Source organism: Corticium candelabrum, chromosome 2 (assembly GCF_963422355.1).
Source record: "Corticium candelabrum chromosome 2, ooCorCand1.1, whole genome shotgun sequence".
Lineage (NCBI taxonomy): Eukaryota > Metazoa > Porifera > Homoscleromorpha > Homosclerophorida > Plakinidae > Corticium > Corticium candelabrum.
The window spans coordinates 2710388-2733077 of NC_085086.1; the positions used below are offsets into that span (position 1 = coordinate 2710388).

Here is a 22690-nt window from a genome sequence, read left to right on the forward strand (position 1 = left end):
ATGGAAGGGGAGAGTGGGACGAGAGAAGAAAGCAGTTTTGAACTTGAGCTTGAGCAGTCGCGCTTCTTCCGAAGTCACTTACAATAGCACTGTCCCCAGACTGCTTTCTTCTATCCTCTCACCCTTCCCTCCCATCACGTGCAGAAAGCAGTCCGAAATACCGAGGCGAAGTCTAGGTATGGACTTAGTTCCGTTGTAACGACAGTGGTATGGTATTTACTGACATAGAAATTGATATCGGCAAAGATTGACAATCAGCAGTGTTAGATGCAGCACAGTGAAGTAAAGGATTGATTGTAGGGGACGTGTGAATAGTTGACTGTAGGTGGCATTCAACTCCTGAAGATGTATTCTTAGTTGTCAAGTACACACAGTCCCTAGCTACAATACAGAAGGATGGGGCGACGGAAATTCATATAGCGTTTTCGTCACCGTTTGCTCACTTAGACGAATCGTTCTTAAACTCATCTGTAGTCGGACACGAACAAATTTGAGATTTGTGCGAGCGAGCGCGCGCGTGTGTGTATGTGTGTGTGTGTGTGTGTGTGTGTGTGTGTGTGTGTGTGTGTGTGTGTGTGTGTGTGTGTGTGTGTGTGTGTGTGTGTGTGTGTGTAGAAGCCTCGTTACGCTCGGCAACAATCCTAGTGTCTTCCTTCAAGAAGCTTACGGTACACAGCCAACAAACATAAGCAGAGAATGGAGCACACGAGTTGTTTAGGCGATTCCCCGTATGTATAACAAAGCTTCAAATTTTGTCCTCGCAGTCTACGTACGAGTGACGTCACTGTGTCCAAGCATTTCATGCCTGAGGTAAGAAAGGGCTAAAGTGCTAAACCCTCGAACAGCTGCGGCGCAGGTGTACTGGTATTTGCTAGCTAGCGAATTAAATCTAGTGCTACTGAACTCAACGTGTAGTGATCAACAATAACTAAATAACATTCTCAAAACAAAGTGAATAGATTATACCGATCAGTGAAATAAAGAAGTGTTTATTTATTGTCGTCTAGACATATAGATGTTGGCTACAGTGACCACGGTAGTGACAATCATCAGCAGAAAACTGGCAAAACCAAAAATTGAGGTAGAGATGTGAAAATCGAATGCAGCTGTCAGGCCTCCAACAATGGGAGCACCGAGTGCTCCAGACAAATAGATAGCTGCTAACAACAGTCCTAATATAGCTCCATCCATGCAATGCCATGTTCTTTTGGTAGCCTCTTGAAATGGAAGTCCTCATGACATCGGGACCAGCAGATATTACAACCATAGCCATTCCAAATCCAAATAATGTTGATCCAATGTACACATACCATGGCTTAGGAGAGAGAAACGAGAACATAAGAGATGGACCAATTAACATCATTCCACACGTTTCTACTAGTAACCCAATGATCATAACAATTCGTAAACTAGTGGCATCCACCACCAGACCAATTACAACAGCAAAGACAAGATACACTACCCCTGCGATGAGAAATATCAATCCAATATGAGCAGCACCCCAACCAAACTCATTTTCAGAAACACTGCATAGGATGTCTGAAAAAGTGCAAAAAGCTGCATAGCAACTCGACATGTTCAAGAGAACTAGCACTATAGATGGTATCTTTAGCAGCTGTAATGATGACACAGATTGATCATCATGATCATCGACTTGATCACCATCAGTACTTTCACTTAGTGAATGACTGGCTGGCAGTAGAAGCCACAATAGTGGCATAAACAACAATAAAACACCACCAATGATCACAAAAGGAAAATTAAAGCCTTCAACCTGATACAGAAATCCACCAAACAGTGCTCCGCAGACCAAACCAAGAGTGACAGCAAATTCGTAGAGCCCAAATAGTACCCGTATGAACAGGAAATATGCCTAGCAAAAGAGCTATCGATGTTGCATTAAATGCAGCTTCTCCAAATCCCATCGCAAGTTTGATAACAATACTGAGTGCAATAAATGGTGACCACTCTTTTACATACTCCAGTAAACCAAAAATCACTGTACATCCGCCGGCCAAGAAAGCCCCGGATGTCATCAGGAACCTCCAACCCAACGGATTTATGTATCCTCCGATAAACAGCGACACGAAAGAAGAGGAGAGCTCAATACTACCGACCATTATACCAACTTCCGTGTCTGCTTTCGAGCCTTTCCTTTTCGGCAGCAAACTGTGGGTAGAAGGAAGCAGGCAAGTAGATGCAGATGTAGTTCACGAAGCAGCCCAACAAAATCACTGCCACAGTTACGTACTGACGCAGCCATCTAGATCTCTTTGAAGGTATCGTGATCGTTAACGTTTGGATTTCATCGGTAGTCGACGGAGAGCTTGAGAGAAGAGGAAGATCTTCATCCAAATATTGCAGTACTATGATAATAATGAGCTCAACATGATGTCTTCTAACTTCGTTCATGATTGGATGGCTGTTCGGAGGCGTAAAATTTAGAACTAAACGCACGTAATATCCCATGACAGCAAGGTTGGGCTTCAGGTTTGGGACACGTTATCATGCAGATCGCTCTGCTAGTAGGTCGAGAAAGTGGTGAAAATAGACGAACGCTAATTGCCTTTGAAATTTCTTGGTTTACTGTAGAGATAGCTTCAAGCGGTCAAAGAGTAAGATTAAGACAAAATTATTTCTGTAGTTGGTGATTTTTGCCAATCGTGCAGCCTCATTGCGGAAGTTCGAGCCAGCCTATTTCTCGAGGTGAGATACTGTACCTGGCCTCAGCAGTGGTTGCGTATAGCAGTGCAATGTCAGCTATATCAGTGAATTAGAAGCGACATCACTGAGCAATGTCTGATCTTTGCTGCAGCGTATTGCTTGTAATTTCATATCTATTGACAATGTAGTTGTGCATGGTAGCTATAGCTAGGGTGACGTGCATGTAGTGTATACAGAGTCTGAGAGTACATGTACTAACTAGACTAGGGACTATATCTAGGTATTCAGTAGCGTAGGAAGATGTTCGCGAGCGGGGGAGGGGGGGCGCTGTACATGTACGTACTGTGGATGTCATCACCAGTACGCAAAAACAGTGGCGTAGGAAGCGTAGCGGCTGGCCTCCCCACTTTTCAAAAAGTGGCTTTCCGCCAGCTGCTCATTGCCGGTAACTTCCGTTGTTACTTGTGTCGATTAAATAAGTAATATATTTCAGCATGAATGTGAGCAAACTTAATGTGCGCTAGATTGCTCGCTGTACAGCGCACAGGCGCGTCCGTTATATGAATGAATGAATGATATATTTCTGTCGAACCTAAAAAGGTACAATTCCCTCTTGGGGCAAACATAAAAACAACTAAGACATAAGACGTACAGCTAACAGACTACAAAATATACCAACTACAACAGACAGCACAAACTACACAAACTCGAGCCACTGTTTGTGGTTCATGAAGATGGCTAGTCTTGTGTGGTCGGACCTGTTGATACAGTGCCTTCACCTTTAAGAGTTGCCCAGTCTCGGGGTACTCTAAAGCTTTCCTCTGATGATCATCAATATCAACAATTCTGTAAAGATAGAGTTATAATGCAACACTAACTACAATATTATCATAAGCATTGAAATAAACACATAATTACAGTTATGACTGTGGGATTTGAACACATCTACGTACCTATAAGGGGCAGTCCACAAAGCATCTAACTTTCCACCCTTCCGTCCCACATGCTTCATAACCTTTCGAAGAACAAGGTCACCAATGGAAAACTAAAAAACCTTGACCCCTTTTAATTTCCGTTTAGCAAATTGTTTCTGTTGCTTGGCTTGGGCTTCTAAAACATTTTGCTGAACCTAGCAATATTAACAGAAACTATTAAGATTGTAAGACATAATAGTAGTACAATGCTTCTTTGCCTGTTGGTCAACACGTGTCATCAAACTATCTCTGTTTGCCACCATTCTGTCCATGTCTGCATCACTTTCAAAGATAGCTTCCTCCTTATTGTTAGCAGTCTCTTCCAAAGTTTCCTCTTCTTCTTCCATCTACAAAATAATTATAGCTAACAAATTGGTTCAAGACTGAATGAGGAACAACAATGAATGTGTTTACTTCTATCGGAGTTCTTGGATGCCGACCAAACATAAGGAAGAATGGACTGTACTTTGTAGAGGCCTGTTTTTGAGCACGTATGGAAAAGGCAACATCATCAAGGAAGTTGTCCCAATCATTTTGGTGCTCATTGACAAGCTTGGCAAGTCAAACTTTCAAGGTCTGATTGGTGCGTTCATCAAGGCCATTACTCTGAGGATGGTATGCACTTGTCACCGACCGCTTGACGTTAAACCTTCTGCAAAACTCTGTGTTGACCTGAAAATACATGCAAAATATTTTACATCATACGACAAACTTAATGGACAAGAAAATGTAGTTATGAGGTCAAAGAATTCTGTATAACATTCCTTCTACCCAATATCAAGTCTTCCATCAATCCATATGCTATGCCCAAAACAATGAGCATGCATAAGAAAGCCTGCATAGGTTGCCATGATCTAAAAATGTAATTAAAGAAACAACATTTCATAAATATATCTAATGTATATTAATTTGGTAATTAAAATTAATTAGTGTGAAAAACAGAAATGACATGCCATTCTTACTTGTAAAAAAACTCTCTCCCTGATCAGGAAGAAGTCTTTTGGGGGCACCCCGTCTGTAAAATACAAAATCATATTACCAGTTTCACAAGTGCCTGCGGTTGATTGTTGACATTGAAGATAAATTGAACTTGTACCTGCATAGGAAAGTTCTATTCTCTGTACCACACCATTAGCAGTCTTGTCCTTCAATGAGTAGAAATCCACAAATTTTGTGTAGTAGTCTGTAAAGGTAAGAATGTACATAAACCCGACATCAGTTGTTGGTAGTGGTCCTAAAAGGGATAGCAACAATAACATGGTCTTAACTAAAATTCAGATGATACAACACAGCTAGCAATTTCTATAAAAGCTACAAAGCTGGTACATACCAATAAGATCCATCCCAATCAGTTCTAGAGGCGCCTTTACCCTAGGCTTCAACTCTGGAGCCTGCGTCTTTAGTTTGTCATACCTCTGACAGCGATCACAAGATTTGCACTGTAGAATGACATTGTCAAATCGTTATAGTTTACAAAATAATTCTATTTTATACAAAATCTATTTACATATTCAATGACATCTTCCCTCATGCCATTCCATGTGTAGAACTTGGAGACTTTAGCAAGTGTGTTGTTGATTCCACTGTGTCCATCCATGGGGTTAGAGTGGTATTGATGAAGAATTTCTGTTATTTCATCTAGCTGATAAATAACTTTCTTCCTCGTGTCTTTCCTAACTCCAATGTAAATCAATTCCTTTTCTATAATGGAAACATGAAATACTGTCAAACGTTTATAACTTGCTGGAGACCAATAGAGGTTGATTCGATTGTTTATATGAATGGAAATGTTGTGTTGTTGAAACAAATCAGATATTAAAACATTGCACCACACACAATGAGTCAAAATAGTGATAGCATATGACATAGCTCAGTCAAATGATTACAAAACATTTGGTTAGAAGACGACAGTCCAAAAATCCCTACTCTGCCAACGCACTAAATAATAAAATTCTACAAACATTGTATAAGAAATAAATAAATTAGTATTGTTAGTTATATATTAATTAACTATTTTAATACGTTACAACAATGTAGAACACTGGGTTGAAGTAAATAATTCAGTTGTTAGGAATAATTATGTACTACATAATATGTATATGCTATATACAATTATATATATATATACATGTATATATCTACAATTTTATACAATTGGAAATATAATTATCTATAATAACTATACATTTGTATGACTAGATTCTCTCTTACTTTTGACATCCCACTGGTGAGTCTTGGCCTGGTTCTTGATGTTTCTGATTTCATTTTTGCTATCCCTGGTGGAAGGCTTTGTGTCAGGAGATAAGTTACCAGATTCTGGTATCTCTCTCTGTAGCGACAAAGTCTGGCTTCCCTAGCTGCAATTATAGTTTGCTTCGGATCATCCATGGACTTCTCAAGCGAGTGCACACAACTATTGTCTACCCAAGAAACAAAAAACCTCAATATTACGATACCTAGATGTGTGAACAATCTCAGCACGCCGAATGTAGACTTACGCGCGCAAATAGTTGCTGAGCATGCGCAGACTGTAAAATACAATCTCGGCACGGTGACAATCTCAGCACGCTACACCGGTCGACGCTGACTTTGACGTTGAGACGCGAAGAGATCAACTAGCGCATGCTACTGTAAAGCAGCCTCTTTAGAGAGACACGCGCGCCTGTTATCTGTTGTTAGGGTGCAACTGTCAACACTATGCATGCACGCAATTTGGAACAAAGGAAGCATGCTAATTACTTGCGCATGCTTGCCTGAACGTCATCTAGAACCGTTCGATATTTTTTGGTCTACGAGTCTGCACTAGAATGGTATTCACTTTGGTTGTGATCATTGCTCTATTTACTCTTGCCAACCAGATGGTAGTACAAGCTGCTGACCTGACATGCATTATTGGACCTCATCACAAAGCGTCTCCTTCACCTGAGCCCGACATTAGAGCAGATACTGCATGCAGCCGATATTCCAGCCTTTCTTGCTGCACAGCTAACACCTCGCATTCAATTGACCAACAGGGTGAGCGAGAGCTGTACAATCACCACTGGGATGACTGCGGTATGATATCAACTGAATGTGAACGCTACCTGAAAGTCGACACCTGTTTTTTCTCATGCGATCCCTATTTTGGACAGTGGAAAACCTCGGAGACGGAGGAATTGCCAGTTTCTGGTCTACCTGTATGCGCTTCCTCTTGTGACGAGTGGTTCGACGCATGCAAAGACGTACCTGTTTGTGCACAAAACTGGTTAACAGACTTCAAAGAAGATAATGAAACGGGCCGTTTGCATTGCGTCACAAAGACATGTAGTACCTTTGCAGAACGGTATCAAAATGGCAAGGGACTGTGTGAAACCATATGGGGAGATGGATACCGATATGTTGCAGATAACGATAATTGTATGGTATTTGACTTCACTGGTGACAATCCTAATGCAAACGTGACGAAAGACATCAGTGGAGCTCATAGCTTTGAACGCAGGCAAAGTAGTCTGTCGTTTGTGCTTGCATTCTTGTCATATATTCTTCTCCAGTTCTGAAGAAAGAAACGGTTGGTCACCAATACCAGAGTGGAAACTTTATGATGAGATGCATGGTCATACACAAGTCTCTATAATATTCCACCCTTTAATATACCATGATTGTTATGTGTAGCAATAAATGACGTCTGTAGTGCATGCATGTACGTTTCACTTTCTGTCATTTAACCGTATTTGAATGACACCGTCTTCGAATAAATGGTTCTTCAAATAAACGCTTTGCCTTGTCTATATGAGTCGTTATTAAATGCACTGGATAGTACTACAAAGTCCATGTGATTATATAAACTCTTCAAGGTTTCAAGTTCGAGTTACAGTGATGGTGCATGTTTTCCTTGAGCAGGAGCTCACACGTATTTACCTCTCTCGACTCAATACTCTAGGAATATACTTTGTTATATTCTTGCAAAGGAATGGAAAAAACCTTTTGGTTGCAAATATTATCCTGTAGCAGACGGACAGTGTGCATTGGTCTCTACCTATCTGTGTAGTTCGAGGCTAATTTGTTGGAAATAGGGATGAAAACCTGAATGTCTAACATGGCTCTCGCGCAGCCTGATTGCTGGAGTTCGAGTACGTTTGTCTACATCCCGTATGTATTTTCTTTGGTGCAGCTGCACGACTGTCCGGAGCAGTATCAACTTGTTTTTCTTACCATGACTGTTAACATAGCTTATTCAGACATTTCGGCATCAGTGGATTGTGAGATCAGTAAAAATTTCAAGACATTTCGACAAGCGTCACTGAGGAAGGTTCGATGTCTAGGTTTTAAATTTCTTATCTACAAACATATTTAGTAATTCATATATACCGGATTTGGTCAACATGCATCAGTGAGCATGCGCAGTAATACTTGTCTGTCTGTGACCGTGTCTGACTGTGTCCGTGTCTTTCCGTGTCCGTGTCTGTCCGTGTCCGTGTATGTCAGTGATTCATTATTGACAAAAAACTTTAATTAAATCGATCTACATGAGGGTGCAGATAAAACAACTTTAGGCTAGTATATCTCACTTGGCACAGTCTGATAAAAATGATTATTGTAAGAACAATTAACAACAACAACAAAAAAAACAAAAACAACTACTACTGAATAGAGTTCTGAATGCCTAGTCAGGGTCATCCCATGCAGTCAATCGTCTTTCTATCGATCTCTTTGTCTGTATAGGTGTCTGTCTGTCTGTTTGTCTCTCTGCCTGTCTAATACATCTGTTTGACTTCTTTTGCTTTTCAAATTTCAGCAATTTTTATGTAACGTTTTATTAGGCTTCAGGAACTGAGCGTTAATACAATGATTTATCTTCTAGAACCGTTGTATGCAATATTTTAACGACTATTTATATTTTAGATTTATACTATGGAAACAAGTAACACACACATGTGGTAAATGTGGAAATATATTCTCTACTGCTTTAGCGTGGTGTCAACACTGTATGACTCATAAAGGAAAATAAACTTTGCAAGGAGTGCGAGAAAAACCTGTATTTATATCAATTCAAAATGCACACAATATTGCACACGGGTGAAAAGCCTTTGTAAGCTGTGTGATGAAGTTTACTTACTTTCAAATATCAAATAGCCGTCTGCCGTCTAATTAAGTGCCACACTGGAGAAAAATCATATCTATGCAAGGTGTGTCAAACGAAGTTTGGTCGGCCTGATGAATTTGTCTTGATTATAAGCGTGCACACAAGAGGGACTACATGCATAAGCAAATGTGACGAATGCAAGTACGATTTACAGCACCTACATTTTTCTGTAGTGTTTCACTATTCAACCCACATGCGAGTTGGTCGCGTAGTGCGGTTTGTAAATACTCCCCAAACTCGCAGTTCTTCGCTAACCGACGCAGCTCAGACAAATACACAGCGATTGACTCACCTTCTCGCTGTTGTCTTTTGAAGAACTTGAATCGCTCCGCTGTGACGACTACTTTGTGGTGGTAGTGCCTCTTTATCACGTCAATCAGCGCCTCCAACTCGAGATCTTGCGGCAGTCGCGATCTTACTAGGTTCTTCAATAGAGTGTAGGTCGTCCCTCCGAAGCTCGTCAAGAACACGGCCTTCTGTTTGTCTCCATCTTCGATCGAGTTAGCTGTACAATACAAGAAGACCCTCTCTTTATAGTTCTCTATGGTGTCAATTCCTGGGCTGAACTCCGCCAAACGTCCATGATAACTTGCAGCAGCCATACGGTCGTGTGTTTACTCTGATAGTTCGAACTCCTATCGTTCAATGACAATCTCTTGTCGCAACTGTATCGGTGCTCCTCAGCGTCGTACCGATCTTCTTATGGCTACGTACTCTTCGCCACTTGCCGAGTATATCCTCGTCGCCAATTGTTGTATAGCTCCCCAGCCGTAATACTACTCCGCTGTAGTCTAGGCTAAGTATATCGCGTATACCAACTCAGTGGACCGGTTATACCAGAATCTATTCTGCTACAGTAAACGACACGTACTCTACTGCACAAGTGCACTCAACGCTAGTTATCGCTAGACTAATATAACACGTACGCAAACCGCAGTCACACCTAAAGCGCATGCTCGCTATACCACAATGAGTATATACAATCAAACTAAATCCAATGCCCTTTCATGATGACTCATATAATAACTTGCGCGTCTACTAGAAAATGCAAGCGTTTATTTGAAGGACCGTTGATTCACAGAGTGTGTTTATTCAAAGAAATACGGTTATAGGACAGAAGGGGAAACATAGATGCACTACAGACGTCATTTATTGCCACACATAACAGTTTACGGCAAATTAAAGGGTGGACTACACGTGTGCATAACCATGCATCTCAACAAAAAGTCTCCACTCTGGTACTGCTGACCAACCGTTTCTTTCTTCAGAACTGCAGAAGAATATATGATAAGAATGCCAGCAAAGATGACAGACAACTTTGCCACAGTTCAAAGCTATGAGCTCCACTGATGTCTTTCTTCACGTTTGCATTAGGATTGTCACCAGTGAAGTCTATTAGCAGACAATTATCGCTATCTGCAACATATCGGAATTCATCTCCCCATATGGTTTCACACATTCCTTTGCCATTTTGATACCTCTGTGCAATGGTACGGCATGTCTTATTGACACAATAAAAACGGCCCGTTATGTTATCTTCTTTGTAGTCTGTTATCCAATTTTGCGCACAAACAGACACGTCTTTGCATGCATCGAACCACTTGTCGCAAGAAGAAGAGCATATAGGTAGATCAAAAAATGTCGAATTATCCAAAGTTTTCCACTGTCCAACATACGGATCGCATGAGAAGAAACAAGTCTCGGCTTTCATGAAGCGTTCACATTCAGGTGTTAACACACCGCATTCATCCCAATGGCGATTGTACAGCTCTTGCTCACCCTGTTGGTCAATTGAGTGCGAGGTGTTAGCTGCGCAGCAAGAAAGGCTGGAATATCGGCTGCATGCAGTGTCTGCTCTAATGTCGGGCTCAGGTGAAGGCGACGATTTGTGATGAGGCCCAATAATGCATGTCAGGTCAGCCGCTTGTACTACCATCTGGTTAGCCAGAGTAAATAGAGCAATGATCACAACCAAAGTGAATCCCATTTCTGCACAATGTCTGCATCCAGACTCGCAAACGAAAACAATTGAACGGTTGGAGAGGAAGTTAAACAAGCATGCGCAGCTAATTAGCATTGTCTTCTCTGTTGCAAATTGAGTGTGGTGTTGAAAGTTGCACCCTCTCGGCAAAAGCAGGCGCTAAAAGCTAGTTTACAGTAACGTACGCTATCGTCGAGCGTTGCGCAGCTCAAGGTTGCATGCTAGACAATTGAACGGACACACATACGTTAGAATGCAGTGCTACTAACATACTATAGTTCAGCACTTTACTGCTTCTTCGTTGATCTACAGTTAATTAATAGAATGAATGAGGGCAACTGCAATTGTCAATGTCTTAATTTGCGTCACCCGCGAAGATTGTCGGTCGTGTCCCAGTTTCTAGCATATGTATTAATCTTGTGCACGCGTGTGATTTCGCGCAATCTTGCAGGTTTCCCAAGCCAAATATTCCTAGCCTCGAGACCCTTATCTCTGTACGCGTATGAGAACCTGGTTACGACGCTCTAATAGACCAGATAATATTTCATTCACACGAAACAGCTACACTTCACTAAAATTCTTAAAACTTTTTAAAAAAAATTTATGTAGGGATTGTCTAAGAAGAAATAGAAACAAGATCTACAGCTAATATGAAAGAAAGCCAAACATCATTAGTGAATCCTTCCAACCCCAAAATGTAAAATGTAGGAAATATGGTGGTTGGAAGGATTCACTAAGGATGTCTGGCTTTTTCATATTATCTATGGACCTTGTTACCGCTACTTTTATACAATCCCTACATCTCCTTTTTTAAAGAAAAAGTTTTTAAAATTTTTGTTTGGTAAGTTTTTAAGTGCGCAAATGAGCAACATATACCTAGAGGGTACATATCTTTACTATAGCCTGTAAGCCTTTTACAGTATAAGCATGTCTTAGATTTAATGCGTTTTCATTAAATCTGTTTATATGTAACAGTTTTTGTTAGAATGATTCAGAGGCACTTAGTTTACTCAAGTGCTGTATATAGGTCTACGAGGCATACTGTACTATGGTATCCTGGCGCACGTTGCACGAATTTGGATTCTAATTTTTAGTGCCTTTGCATTGTTCTTTCTTCTGTGCGTGTATAGAATTGACTATGCAATGGCAGCTGGAATGGAAATTGGTTTCGTAGTCAAAGCCAAATATCACCACATACGGGATATGAGTTGCAAATGTTGGGTTTCCCGTAAACATTGGTATGTGACAGTGTAGCTAATTATTTGTCAATTTTGCTCTTTTGTGCGACGCAGATAGCAAACAATTTCAGACTGGACTGGACAATGGCAAACATGATCGAATTACACAGTTTTGGTGATAAACTCCTTCATAAACGCGTTTGGCCTATCTGACTGGCTTTTCGTTCATTGTCACTGGTTTACATGGACAAGCTATCGCAAGTACTGCTCCGTCATTGGCCCGAACAGTGCACTAGCGTTGATGACGGTCGTTGGATCAAATCTGCTTGAAAGAAAAACAATTTTTAATTAACTAGCATTGATTTCGGTTTCTCTAATCACCAAATGAATAGAGTTCGGGTAATTCTAAAGTTTTTTTTCAAGTTCACAGCCGTGCGTAACGTACAAAAGTGGTTTAGGAAGCAATTTAAAAAGTGGTGAGGCCTAACGTGCGTTAGAAGGCGACGTAATTTTGCGTGCGTTACCATACAAAGGTGTGGTCCTAGTTGTACACGCATGCCGCTTCTGGTTGCACCGACTTGCAGCTCCTAAGGCCCTGCAGCCCTACTTAGAGGTGCTACTGGTGGCCGTCGGATCCTTGTCACAACGTGTGTGGCTCTTGAAGGGGCCCCTTTTCCAACGACTGAGTCTTTGTTTCCTTCATCCTCTTTACATCTATTTTGTCCTGATGCTTGTAACGCTTCCTCCAGCGCGTAATTGTGTGTGACACCGGAGGCAAACACTTGTCTTCTTATTGATATCAACTGTCTTGCTGATGGCAACATTGGCAAGAAACATGCTGAGAAGTTGGCGAAGTACAGCGACTTGCGAGTGGAGATAAGCCGCATGTGGCATTGTCGAACACTGGTGGTTCCGGTGGTCTTGAGAGCTTTGGGCACAGTGCACGCAGGTATTGCATGGTGGCTGGACATTATTCCAGGTCATCACAACCTGCAACACTTACAGAAAACCGTGCTTCTGGGATCTACTCGGATTCTTCGTAAAGTCATGTCTTCTTTCTAGACAGCCGTGATGATCTAAGTACTTCTGACGCAGGGTTTGCTTCCGGTACTTGTAATAGACTTTACCAACCAGACTGATCCGGTCGAGCACGACACACACAAACTACAGGCAAATACTTATCTGTGGGAGACAACGCCTTCCAAGGGTCTTTGTGAACAGTGGAACCCTGAAATGTATTGGTGATCTTAACACGATCATTAATACGTTGAAGGATAAACCAGATATGAGTGAAATCAGTTACCTAGTATACTCTGATGCTTCACTAATGTCCAAAAGGCGGGGCTTAAAGACGACGAAGTCAACCAATTCTCAAACACCGACATGGATACGAAGGTTGGATATGAAGATTCTCACACCTCGAAGTGCGATCTCACTGTTGCTAGAGGTTAGAAAGGGTTCATCGGGCATTTGTATGTTACATAAACTGCGACTTCTTCTGCATCGGTTGGTCACTTCCTGTTCGGAGAGTTGTGAGGTCACCATCAATCGGTTGAAAATAGAACTTAATTAAGTCCAAGTCGAGCGGACCAGGAGGCTGGAGAAGAATTGTGAGAGATTTCGCCAAAATGGTTTGCTTCATCGAGAAGCTAAACGGTTTTACAGAGAGCTGGGTAAGCAGACTATCCAGGTCACTTCCCCGCCGTCCGCGTCTGAGGTCGAGCAGTACGGGGGTTGTATCCTAGAAACTGAGGTACATCACAATAAGTCTGCCTTCTGGCTGAGACGTCAAAACGATGGCGAGACACACTGGAGAGATGAGCGGCAGAGGTTACTTCTCTCAGACAGTGAGGTCGCATCGTGTCTCAAAAAGACGGGGAACTGGAAGTCTCCTGGTCCAGACAAGGTTATGGTTCTGGGTCAAGCGTATCACGTGTCTTCACACTGATCTGACTCGTACCTACAACCTGCTGTTTTAGAATCCAAACTCTGTACCCGATTGGTTGTCTTAAGGAACAACTCTGATTTCTAATAATAACAAGGCTGACCAGGCCAAAAATTACAGGACTATCACGTGCCTGTCCGTGTTCTATAAGACCCTCACCTCAGTCATCACGTAGAGGATTGCAGGGCATTTGGTTAAGAGAAACCTCATGACTCCGGAGCAGAAGGGTTTTCGACAGGAATCTTTTGGTGCGAAGGATCAGCTGTTCATCAACAAGCTGCCTACGAAAGACTGTAAGACCAGGCACAAGAGCTTGAGCGTGGCTTGGCTGGACTACCACAAAGCCTATGACAGCATGCCGCACAGTTGGTTACTCCAATGCCTTCAGCTGCATAATTTCAGTCCAGTCTTGTGCAGGTTCCTGTCACGTGCGATGAAGAGTCGAAGGACATCGATGATGCATTCTTGCGGGAACAGTACGATCAAGATAATTAAGGCTTATGCAGATTAGGAGGAGTATTTACAAGGTGGCTCATTTTCTCCACTTCTCTCCTGTATGGCTCTTAATCCTCTGAGCAAGGAGCTGCACAGAACCGGTTACGGCTACTGGATGACCACTGAGCATGGCGAGACTGGCAAACATCAGCTCTTCAAAACCTTGAAAGGGGTTTTGTGGGGTTTTAGAAGGGGTTTTGAAAACCCTCCAGGGTAATTGTATCAGTAACCCTACAGGGTTTTAGAAGAGTTTTTTGTGAAACCTCCCAAAACCGCCCAAAAAAACCTAGGGTTTTCTGTCGGATTCCCTGTGAGTGTTTGTTACATGTGTAGCAATTAACATGGTGAACACGTTGTTTATTCTGATTGAATTCACGTCTTGTTGGTTTAGAAAATCTTTTCTGTTAGATAGGACTGTCAGCATTTTCATACTGTTTGACACCAAAATGACCACGTGACTTTGGTGTGTGTAGCGTTTCTGTAACAGATACTAATTACAATGACGTTGTACTGCTTTGTTTACACTCTGTTGTGCAGAAGTTAATTTAGTTTTAAACCTCGAGAAAGCTGATAACTAACTCGTGTGTGTGTGTGTGTGTGTGTGTGTGTGTGTGTGTGTGTGTGTGTGTGTGTGTGTGTGTGTTGTGTGGCGTCCGTTGCTAACTGTATAGTTCGAGGCTAACTTGCCAGAAATCAGGATGACAATCTGAATGTCGGACATGCTACTCCCGCAGCGGCGGCAGCCTCATTGCTGGAGTTCAAGTCCGATTGTCTACATCACGTATGTGCATTCTTTGGTACAGTTGCACGACTTTCCATAGCATTAGCTAGGCAGTATATGACAGCTTGTCTTTTCTTACCATGACTGTTAAATTAAACCACTCTGCAAAGGTACACAACATGTCTTATTGACGCAATGAGAACGGCCCGTTACACTATTTTTTGAAATCTGTTAACCTATTTTGTGCACAAATAGGTACGGCTTTGCATGTGTCGAAAAACTCGTCACAATTGGAAGCGCATATATCTTATAGGTAGATCGACCACTGATAACTCCACCGAGCCTTTCCACTGTCCAATATATGGATCACATGTCATAAAGACAGCTGTCAGCTTTCAAGTAGCGTTCACATTCGGTTGGTATCACACTGCAGTCATCCCAATGGAAACAGCACAACTCTCGGTCACCCTGTTGGTCAATTGAGTGCGAGGTGTTAGCTGCATGTGTAGCAAGAGTATCGACTACATGCAGTGTCTGCTCTATTCATATGTCGGGTTCAGGTGATGAAGACTGTTTGTACGTAATGAGGTCCAATCATGCATGTCTGATCCGCATCTTGTAGCCTACCATCTGAATTGCTACAGTAGCTACAGCAACGATCACAACCAAAGCGAATACCCCATTGCTTTGTGCAGAATGCCTGCTCACCAGATTCCGAAACCAAATCTAACGGTTTCATATGACGTCATGCAAGCATGCGCAGCTAATTACCATGCTCTTTTTTGTTCCAAATTGATCGTGTTGTCGAACGTTGCACCATCTCGACAGAGCTATACGAGGCGCTAAAAGCTGGTTTACATTAATGTACGCTATAACCGAGCGTTGCGCAGCTCAGTGTTACATACAGTTACTAGAGCATTAAACGGACACGCAGACGTTGGAATACATTGGTAATATCAAATTAAAGTAGTGCTTCTTCTTTTAATAGAGTTAATAGAGTGCCTGAGGGCAACTGCAATTGTTAACGTCTTAATTAATTGTGTCACCTTGTCGGCTGTATTCCAGTTTCTGGCATGTATTTTTGTTACGAGTGTAAGTACCCGAAATCTTGCAGGTTTCCCAAGCCAGACATTCCTGGGCCTCTTCGTACAGAGACACTCATCTCCGGCCGTGCAAGAGGGCATGGGTACGAGGCTCTAATAGACCAAATATTCCATTCACACCAGACAGCTACTCTTCATAAGCAAACAGCACGGCAACTTTCACAGCAACTTTGGAAATACCCCATCCATGTCTACTCACATCTATTTAAATCTACTCACCTTCAACATCCATTCTCAATTTCATGCTTAGTTCACGCCTGCTTGAGCAGGTAAAGTATATTCTTCACTGTGACTGACAAACTAAAATAAGTCTGAAGTTGATATATGCTTTGCTCACTTCGTGATCCCATCACAACTGATCATGTTACGCAAGTCACGATAAAGAGATTAAAAAATATAGTAGTGAACGGGTGCTGTATAACGTTATGAGAAGACATGTCAAAGTCGGTTGATGCAGGTCACTCTCATGTGACTGCATGAGCACGTTGACACTTATTTAGGTTTTCACCTGTGTGCACTGTTGTGTGCATTTTGAGTTGATATAAATACGCATTTTTCTCGTACTCCTTGCAAAAAATGTTTTTTGTCTTATGAGTCATACAGTGTTGACACCACGATGAAGCAGTACAGAATATATTTCCACATTTACCACATGTGTGTGTTTGTTTCCATAGTCTAAACCTAAAATATAAATTGTCGTTAAAATTTTACAAACCCTTGTTCTAGAAGATAAATAATTGTATTACTGCTAAACGTTCAGTTCATCAGCGTATTGAAATGTGACATAAAACATTTTGAAGTTTGAAAAAGCAAACGAAATCCAACATACGTATTACAGACAGGCCGATAGACAAACAGACAGACAGACAGAAAGAGAGACAGATCGACAGAAATGCGAATGACTGGGATGACACTGAACTAGATTTTCAGAACTCTATTCATTAGTTGTTGTAGTTGCTAATTGTTCCTACAATATGTCTTGTATCAGACTGTCCCATGTGAGATATACTGGCACATAGTTGATTTTTAGCCGCACCTTGATGTAGATCGATTTAACTAATTAAATTTCTTTGTCAATAAGTGAAATACATCTGACAGACAGACAGACAGACAGACAGACAGAGAAACAGACAAACGTTATGAGAAGACATGTCAATGTCAGTTGATGCAGGTCACTCTCAAGTGACTGCATGAGCACGTTGACACTTATCATTATGCATCAGACAAGATGATGTCGGAACAGGCCAACAATTTGGCAGTTACAACTTACTACATGCATCAACAACATGTCACTACACGATATGTACAGACACAACATATATGTTACAGCTATATTGGCATGATTTAATAACTAGAAAGAATTAAAATGACAAATGAACTAGAGACAAATGATATGAAAGGCTTAATTTCAAAGTAAACAAGATTATATTACTAAACACTAAAACAAGATAATATGAAATATATAATCAGAACAAATGTAGATAAATCGTACGTGCATTCCTCGCATTTGTTTACTTATGGCGTCCCTCTTGTTCACACTCTCCTACCAAAAAATTCATTAGGCCGACCAAATTTCGTTTCACACACCTTGAATGGATATGATTTTTCTACAGTGTGGCACTTAGACGGCTATTTGACATTTGAGAAATAAGTAAACTTCATTACACACAGCTTACAAAGTTTTCACCTGTGTGCACTCTTGTGTGCATTTTGAGTTGATATAAATACGCAGTTTTCTCGCACTCCTTGCAATAAAATGTTTTTTTATCTTATGAATCATACAGTGTTGACACCACGATGAAGCAGTAAAGAATATATTTCCACATTTTTCACATGTGTGTGTTTGTTTCCATAGTCTAAATCTAAGATATAGATCGTCGTTAAATTTTACATACCCTTGTTCTAGAAGATAAATAATTGTATTTCTGTTAAACGTTCAGTTCATTAGCGTATTGAAATGTTACATAAAAATTGCTAAAGTTTCAAGAAGCAAACGAAATCCAACATATGTATTATAGACAGGCAGAGAGACAAACAGACAGACAGACAGACCTACAGGCATACAGACCTACAGACAGATAGATCGACAGAAATGCGAATGACTGGGATGACACTGAACTAGACTTTCAGAACTCTATTCATTAGTTGTTGTTCTAGTTGTTAATTGTTCCTACAATATGTTTTGTATCAGACTGTCTCATGTGAGATATACTAGCATACAGTTGATTTTTAGCTGCACCATGATGTAGATCGATTTAACTAATTAAAGTTCTTTGTCAATAAGTGAAATACATCTGACAGACAGACAGACAGACAGACAGACAGGCAGACAGACAGACAGACAGACAGACAGACAGGCAGACAGACAGACAGACAGACAGACAGACAGAGAGACAGACAGACAGAGAGACAAAGAAACAGACAAACAGACAGGCAGACAGACAGACACAGAAAATAGATAGAATGACAGACACGGACACAGACAGACACGGACACAGTCAGACACAGTCACAGACAGACCAGTAATACTGTGCATGCTCACTGATGCATGTTGACCAAAGCCAAGCCACTATCTAGGAATTACTACAGATGTTAAAATTTAAACCTAGAGATTGAACCTTCAGTGACGTATAGAAGTGTCTTGAAATTTCTACTTGTCTCACAATGCACTGTTACCGAAATCTGAATAAGTTAAGTTGACAAACATCGTAAGAAAAAACAAGTTGTTACATACTGCTTAGCGTTACGGAAAGTCGTGCAGCTGCACCAAAAGAAAGCACATACGGGATGTAGACAAACGGACTCGAATTCCAGCAATGAGGCTGCGTGAGTGGCATGTCGAATCAGATTTTCATCCCGATTCTTAGCAAGTTAGTCTCGAACTACACAGTTAGTACCGGTATAAGAATTGGAAGGATGGATAGTAAAGCTCCCTCGGTTACTGTAGGAATTGAAATTTTCTGTACTCCTGACTTTTGCAAATATGTTTACGTTCTGGCAAGTAAGGTACTTTTTGCTTAATCTTAATGACATCTACTATACAACTCCCCTCGTGAACATCTTCTACCCCACTGGTTAGCTAGAGACCAATGCCAACACTTTACCGTCTGCTTCAGGATTATATTTGTCAAGTCAAAGGTCTTGCATGTCCATTCCCATGCATGCAGTCATGTATTACATAGTATTTATAGACTATTTAGTAGAGAGAGAGGAAAATACGTGTGAGTGGAAAATACGTGTGAGTTTCTTGCTCAAAGGAAGTTTAGGGCAATAGCTTGTCATCAATGCGACTCGAACTTTGAGCATTCATGAGTATATATAGTCAGACTAAATCCAGTGCCCTCTAATAATGATATATATATGATAAACTTGCGCGTCTACCAGAAAATGCAAGCGCTTATTTGAAGTACAGTTTATTGAAAGATGGTGTTTATTCGAAGAAATACGGTTATAGGACAGAAGGGGAAACATAGATGCACTACAGACGTCATTTATTGCCACACATAACAGTTTACGGCAAATTATGGGGTGGACTTCTACACGTGTGCATAACCATGCATCTCATCAAAAAGTCTCCACTCTGGTACTGCTGACCAACCGTTTCTTTCTTCAGAACTGCAGAAGAATATATGATAAGAATGCCAGCAAAGAGGACAGACTACTTTGCCACAGTTCAAAGCTATGAGCTGCACTGATGTCTTTCTTCACGTTTGCATTAGGATTGTCACCAGTGAAGTCAATTAGCATACAATTATCGTTATCTGCAACATATCGGAATTCATCTCCCCATACGGTTTCACACATTCCCTTGCCATTTTGATACCTCTGTGCAAAGGTACGACATGTATTATTGACGCAATGAAAACGACCCGTTATGTTATCTTCTTTGAAGTCTGTTATCCAATTTTGCGCACAAACAGGCACGTCTTTGCATGCGTCGAACCACTTATCACAAGAAGAAGCGCATACAGGTACATCAAGCAATGATAACATCTCCGAGGTTTTCCACTGTCCAACATACGGATCGCATGAGAAAAAACACATCTCGGCTTTCAGGTAGCGTTCACATTCAGTTGTTAACCCACCGCAGTCATCCCAGTGGCGATTGTACAGCTCTCGCGCATTCTGTTGGTCAATTGAGTGCGAGGTGTTAGCTGTGCAGCAAGAAAGGCTGGAATATCGGCTACATGCAGTGTCTGCTGTAATGTTGGGCTCAGGTGAAGGAGACGATTTGTGATGAGGTCCAATCACGCATGTCAGATCAGTAGCTTGTACTACCATCCGGTTGGCCACAGTAAATAGAGCAATGATTACAACCAAAGTGAATCCCATTTCTGCACAATGTCTGGAAGCAAACTCGCAAACCAAAAGAAATTGAACGGTTCTAGATGAAGTTATACAAGCATGCGCAGCTAATTAGCATTGCCTTCTTTGTTCCAAATTGAGTGTGGTGTTGAAAGTTGCACCATCTCGGCAGAAACCAGGCGCTAATAGCTAGTTTACAGTGACGTACGCTATAGCCGAGCGTTGCGCAGCTCAGGGTTACATGCTAAACAATTGAACGGACACACAAACGTTGGAATCAGAGGCGTCGCTGGACGTCCAAAATTGGGGGGCCAGCGCTAAGATTATTGTCTATTGTCAATTGTCTAGACGGCCACGCCTACTAATATTGGGGGCCATGGCCCACCCAGGCCCCTATTGAGCGACGCCTCTGTTGGAATGCATTGTTACTAATAGAATAGAGTTCCGCACTAGTAATTACTGCTTCTTCGTTGATCTAAAGTTATTAGAATGCCTGAGGGCAACTGCAATTGTCAATGTCATAATTTGCGTCACCCGCAAAGATTATCGGTCGTGTCCCACTTTATGGCATATGTGGCATCTTGTGTGCTGTACGCGTGCAAGTACGCGCAATCTTGCAGGTTTCCCAAGCCAAACATTCCTAGTCTCGTTGTACCGAGGCTCTCATCTCCGGACGCGCATGAGGACCTAGGTACAAGGCTCTAATAGACCAGATAATATTCCATTCACAAGAAACAGCTACACTTCACTAGATTCTAAAAAAAATTTTTCTGAAAAAAGAAATAGATGTAGGGATTGCATAAAAAGTAACAGAAACAAGATCTATAGATAATATGAACCAAAGCCAGACATCATTAGTGAATTCTTCCAACCCAAAAATCTAAAATGTTGGAAATGTGGGGGTTGGAAGAATTCACTAATGATGTCTGGCTTTGATTCATATTATCTATGAACCTTGTTTCTGTTACTTTTATACAATCCCTACATCTACTTCTTTCTTCAAAGAAAAAGTTTATAAAATTTTAGTTTGGTAAGTTTTTCGGTGCGCAAATGAGCAACATATACCTAGGGTATGTTGCCTTTTACAGCATAAGCATGTCTAAAATTTAATGCGTTTTCGTTAGCGTTAATTAGACCTGTTATATGTAACAGCTTTCGTTAGACATGATTCAGAGGTACTTAGTTTACTCAAGTGGTGTGTATAGGGTATACGGTACTATGGTATCCTGGCGCACGTTGCACGAATTTGGATCCTACTTTTAGTGACTTTGCATTGTTCTTTCTTCTGTACGTGTATAGAATGAATATGCAATGGCAGTTGGAATAGAAATTGGTTTAGTAGTCAAAGCTAGAAATCATACATACGGGATATGCGTTGCAAATGTTGGGTTTCCCGTATAAATTGGTATGTGTACGTAATTATTTGTCAATTTTGCTCCTGTGTGCGACGCAGATAGCAAAAAAAATTCAGACTAGACCGGACAATGGCAAACATGATCGAATTACACCGTTTTTGTGATAAACTCTTTCATAAACGAGTTTGGCCTATCGGACTGGCTCTTCGTTCATTGTCATTGGTTGCCATGAACAATCGCAAATACTGCTCCGTCATTGGCCCGAATTGTGCATTAGCGTTGATGACGGTCGCTGGATCAAATCTGCTTGATAGAAACAAAATTTTTAATTAACATTGATTTCGGTTTCTCCAGTCACCAAAAGAATAGAGTTCGGGTAATTCTAAAGTGATTTCTCAAGTTTCACAGTCGTACGTAACGTACAAAAAGGGATATCCGTGGAGAAGAAAAAGAACGAAGAAAACCAAAATTGGTGCATCGGCCTCAGGGGCTAGCAACTGTTTTCTAAGTTGTTAGATGATTAGTGACCAAAACAAAATAGAATATAGTACATGACGTACAAACTTTTCATTTTCTTGAGTTTGAGAAATTTTAGTCTTCACTTACTACGTTATATATGTGTGCAAAATGACGACCACGCCTCCACAACGCTCCATAACCGGGGCAATCCCTACATACTGCAGGGTACTAGACTCTTACCCAGTCCTCCTCCTCGCGCGCGCTCCACGTGTTTTGGCACGTGCTTTTTGTTTCACTCGCCAGGAGAAGGACTGGTAACATATTACGTCATGTGATCATTTATTTTATTAATTTAATTAGAAACCGATCCTGTAAATTGTTGCCACCT

The 22690-nt window shown here is 41.2% G+C and overlaps 4 protein-coding genes across 4 annotated transcripts; 1 reads left to right on the top strand and 3 right to left on the bottom strand.

Moving 5' to 3' along the window:
* Positions 1–1003: 1003 nt before the first annotated feature.
* On the bottom strand, positions 1004–2120 carry LOC134176275 (MFS-type transporter SLC18B1-like). Its single transcript, XM_062642951.1, has 2 exons — positions 1853–2120; positions 1004–1800 (listed from the first exon to the last, which is right to left on the bottom strand). The coding sequence occupies exons 1-2, from the start codon at positions 2118–2120 to the stop codon at positions 1004–1006; spliced, it is 1065 nt and encodes a 354-aa protein (XP_062498935.1).
* Positions 2121–6416: 4296 nt separating this feature from the next.
* On the top strand, positions 6417–7378 carry LOC134176199 (riboflavin-binding protein-like). Its single transcript, XM_062642882.1, has one exon. It carries the CDS (start codon positions 6446–6448, stop codon positions 7172–7174), a length of 729 nt encoding a protein of 242 aa, XP_062498866.1. The 5' UTR covers positions 6417–6445; the 3' UTR covers positions 7175–7378.
* Positions 7379–9701: 2323 nt separating this feature from the next.
* LOC134176276 (riboflavin-binding protein-like) lies at positions 9702–10747 on the bottom strand. The gene has a single exon (XM_062642952.1). The coding sequence runs from the start codon at positions 10745–10747 to the stop codon at positions 10025–10027; it is 723 nt and encodes a 240-aa protein (XP_062498936.1). The 3' UTR covers positions 9702–10024.
* An 8763-nt stretch (positions 10748–19510) lies between these two features.
* On the bottom strand, positions 19511–20567 carry LOC134176104 (riboflavin-binding protein-like). The gene has a single exon (XM_062642781.1). It carries the CDS (start codon positions 20513–20515, stop codon positions 19793–19795), a length of 723 nt encoding a protein of 240 aa, XP_062498765.1. The 5' UTR covers positions 20516–20567; the 3' UTR covers positions 19511–19792.
* Positions 20568–22690: the final 2123 nt, after the last annotated feature.

What these genes read in the sequence shown, in the direction of transcription:
- LOC134176275 (XM_062642951.1), bottom strand. Translation starts at nt 2,120, where the DNA reads ATGGTCGGTAGTATTGAGCTCTCCTCTTCTTTCGTGTCGCTGTTTATC. An exon ending in CATATTTCCTGTTCATACGG is followed by an intron (nt 1,801 to 1,852) that starts GTACTATTTGGG and finishes TGGTCTGCGGAG; the next exon opens with CACTGTTTGGTGGATTTCTG.
- LOC134176199 (XM_062642882.1), top strand. Translation starts at nt 6,446, where the DNA reads ATGGTATTCACTTTGGTTGTGATCATTGCTCTATTTACTCTTGCCAAC.
- LOC134176276 (XM_062642952.1), bottom strand. Translation starts at nt 10,747, where the DNA reads ATGGGATTCACTTTGGTTGTGATCATTGCTCTATTTACTCTGGCTAAC.
- LOC134176104 (XM_062642781.1), bottom strand. Translation starts at nt 20,515, where the DNA reads ATGGGATTCACTTTGGTTGTAATCATTGCTCTATTTACTGTGGCCAAC.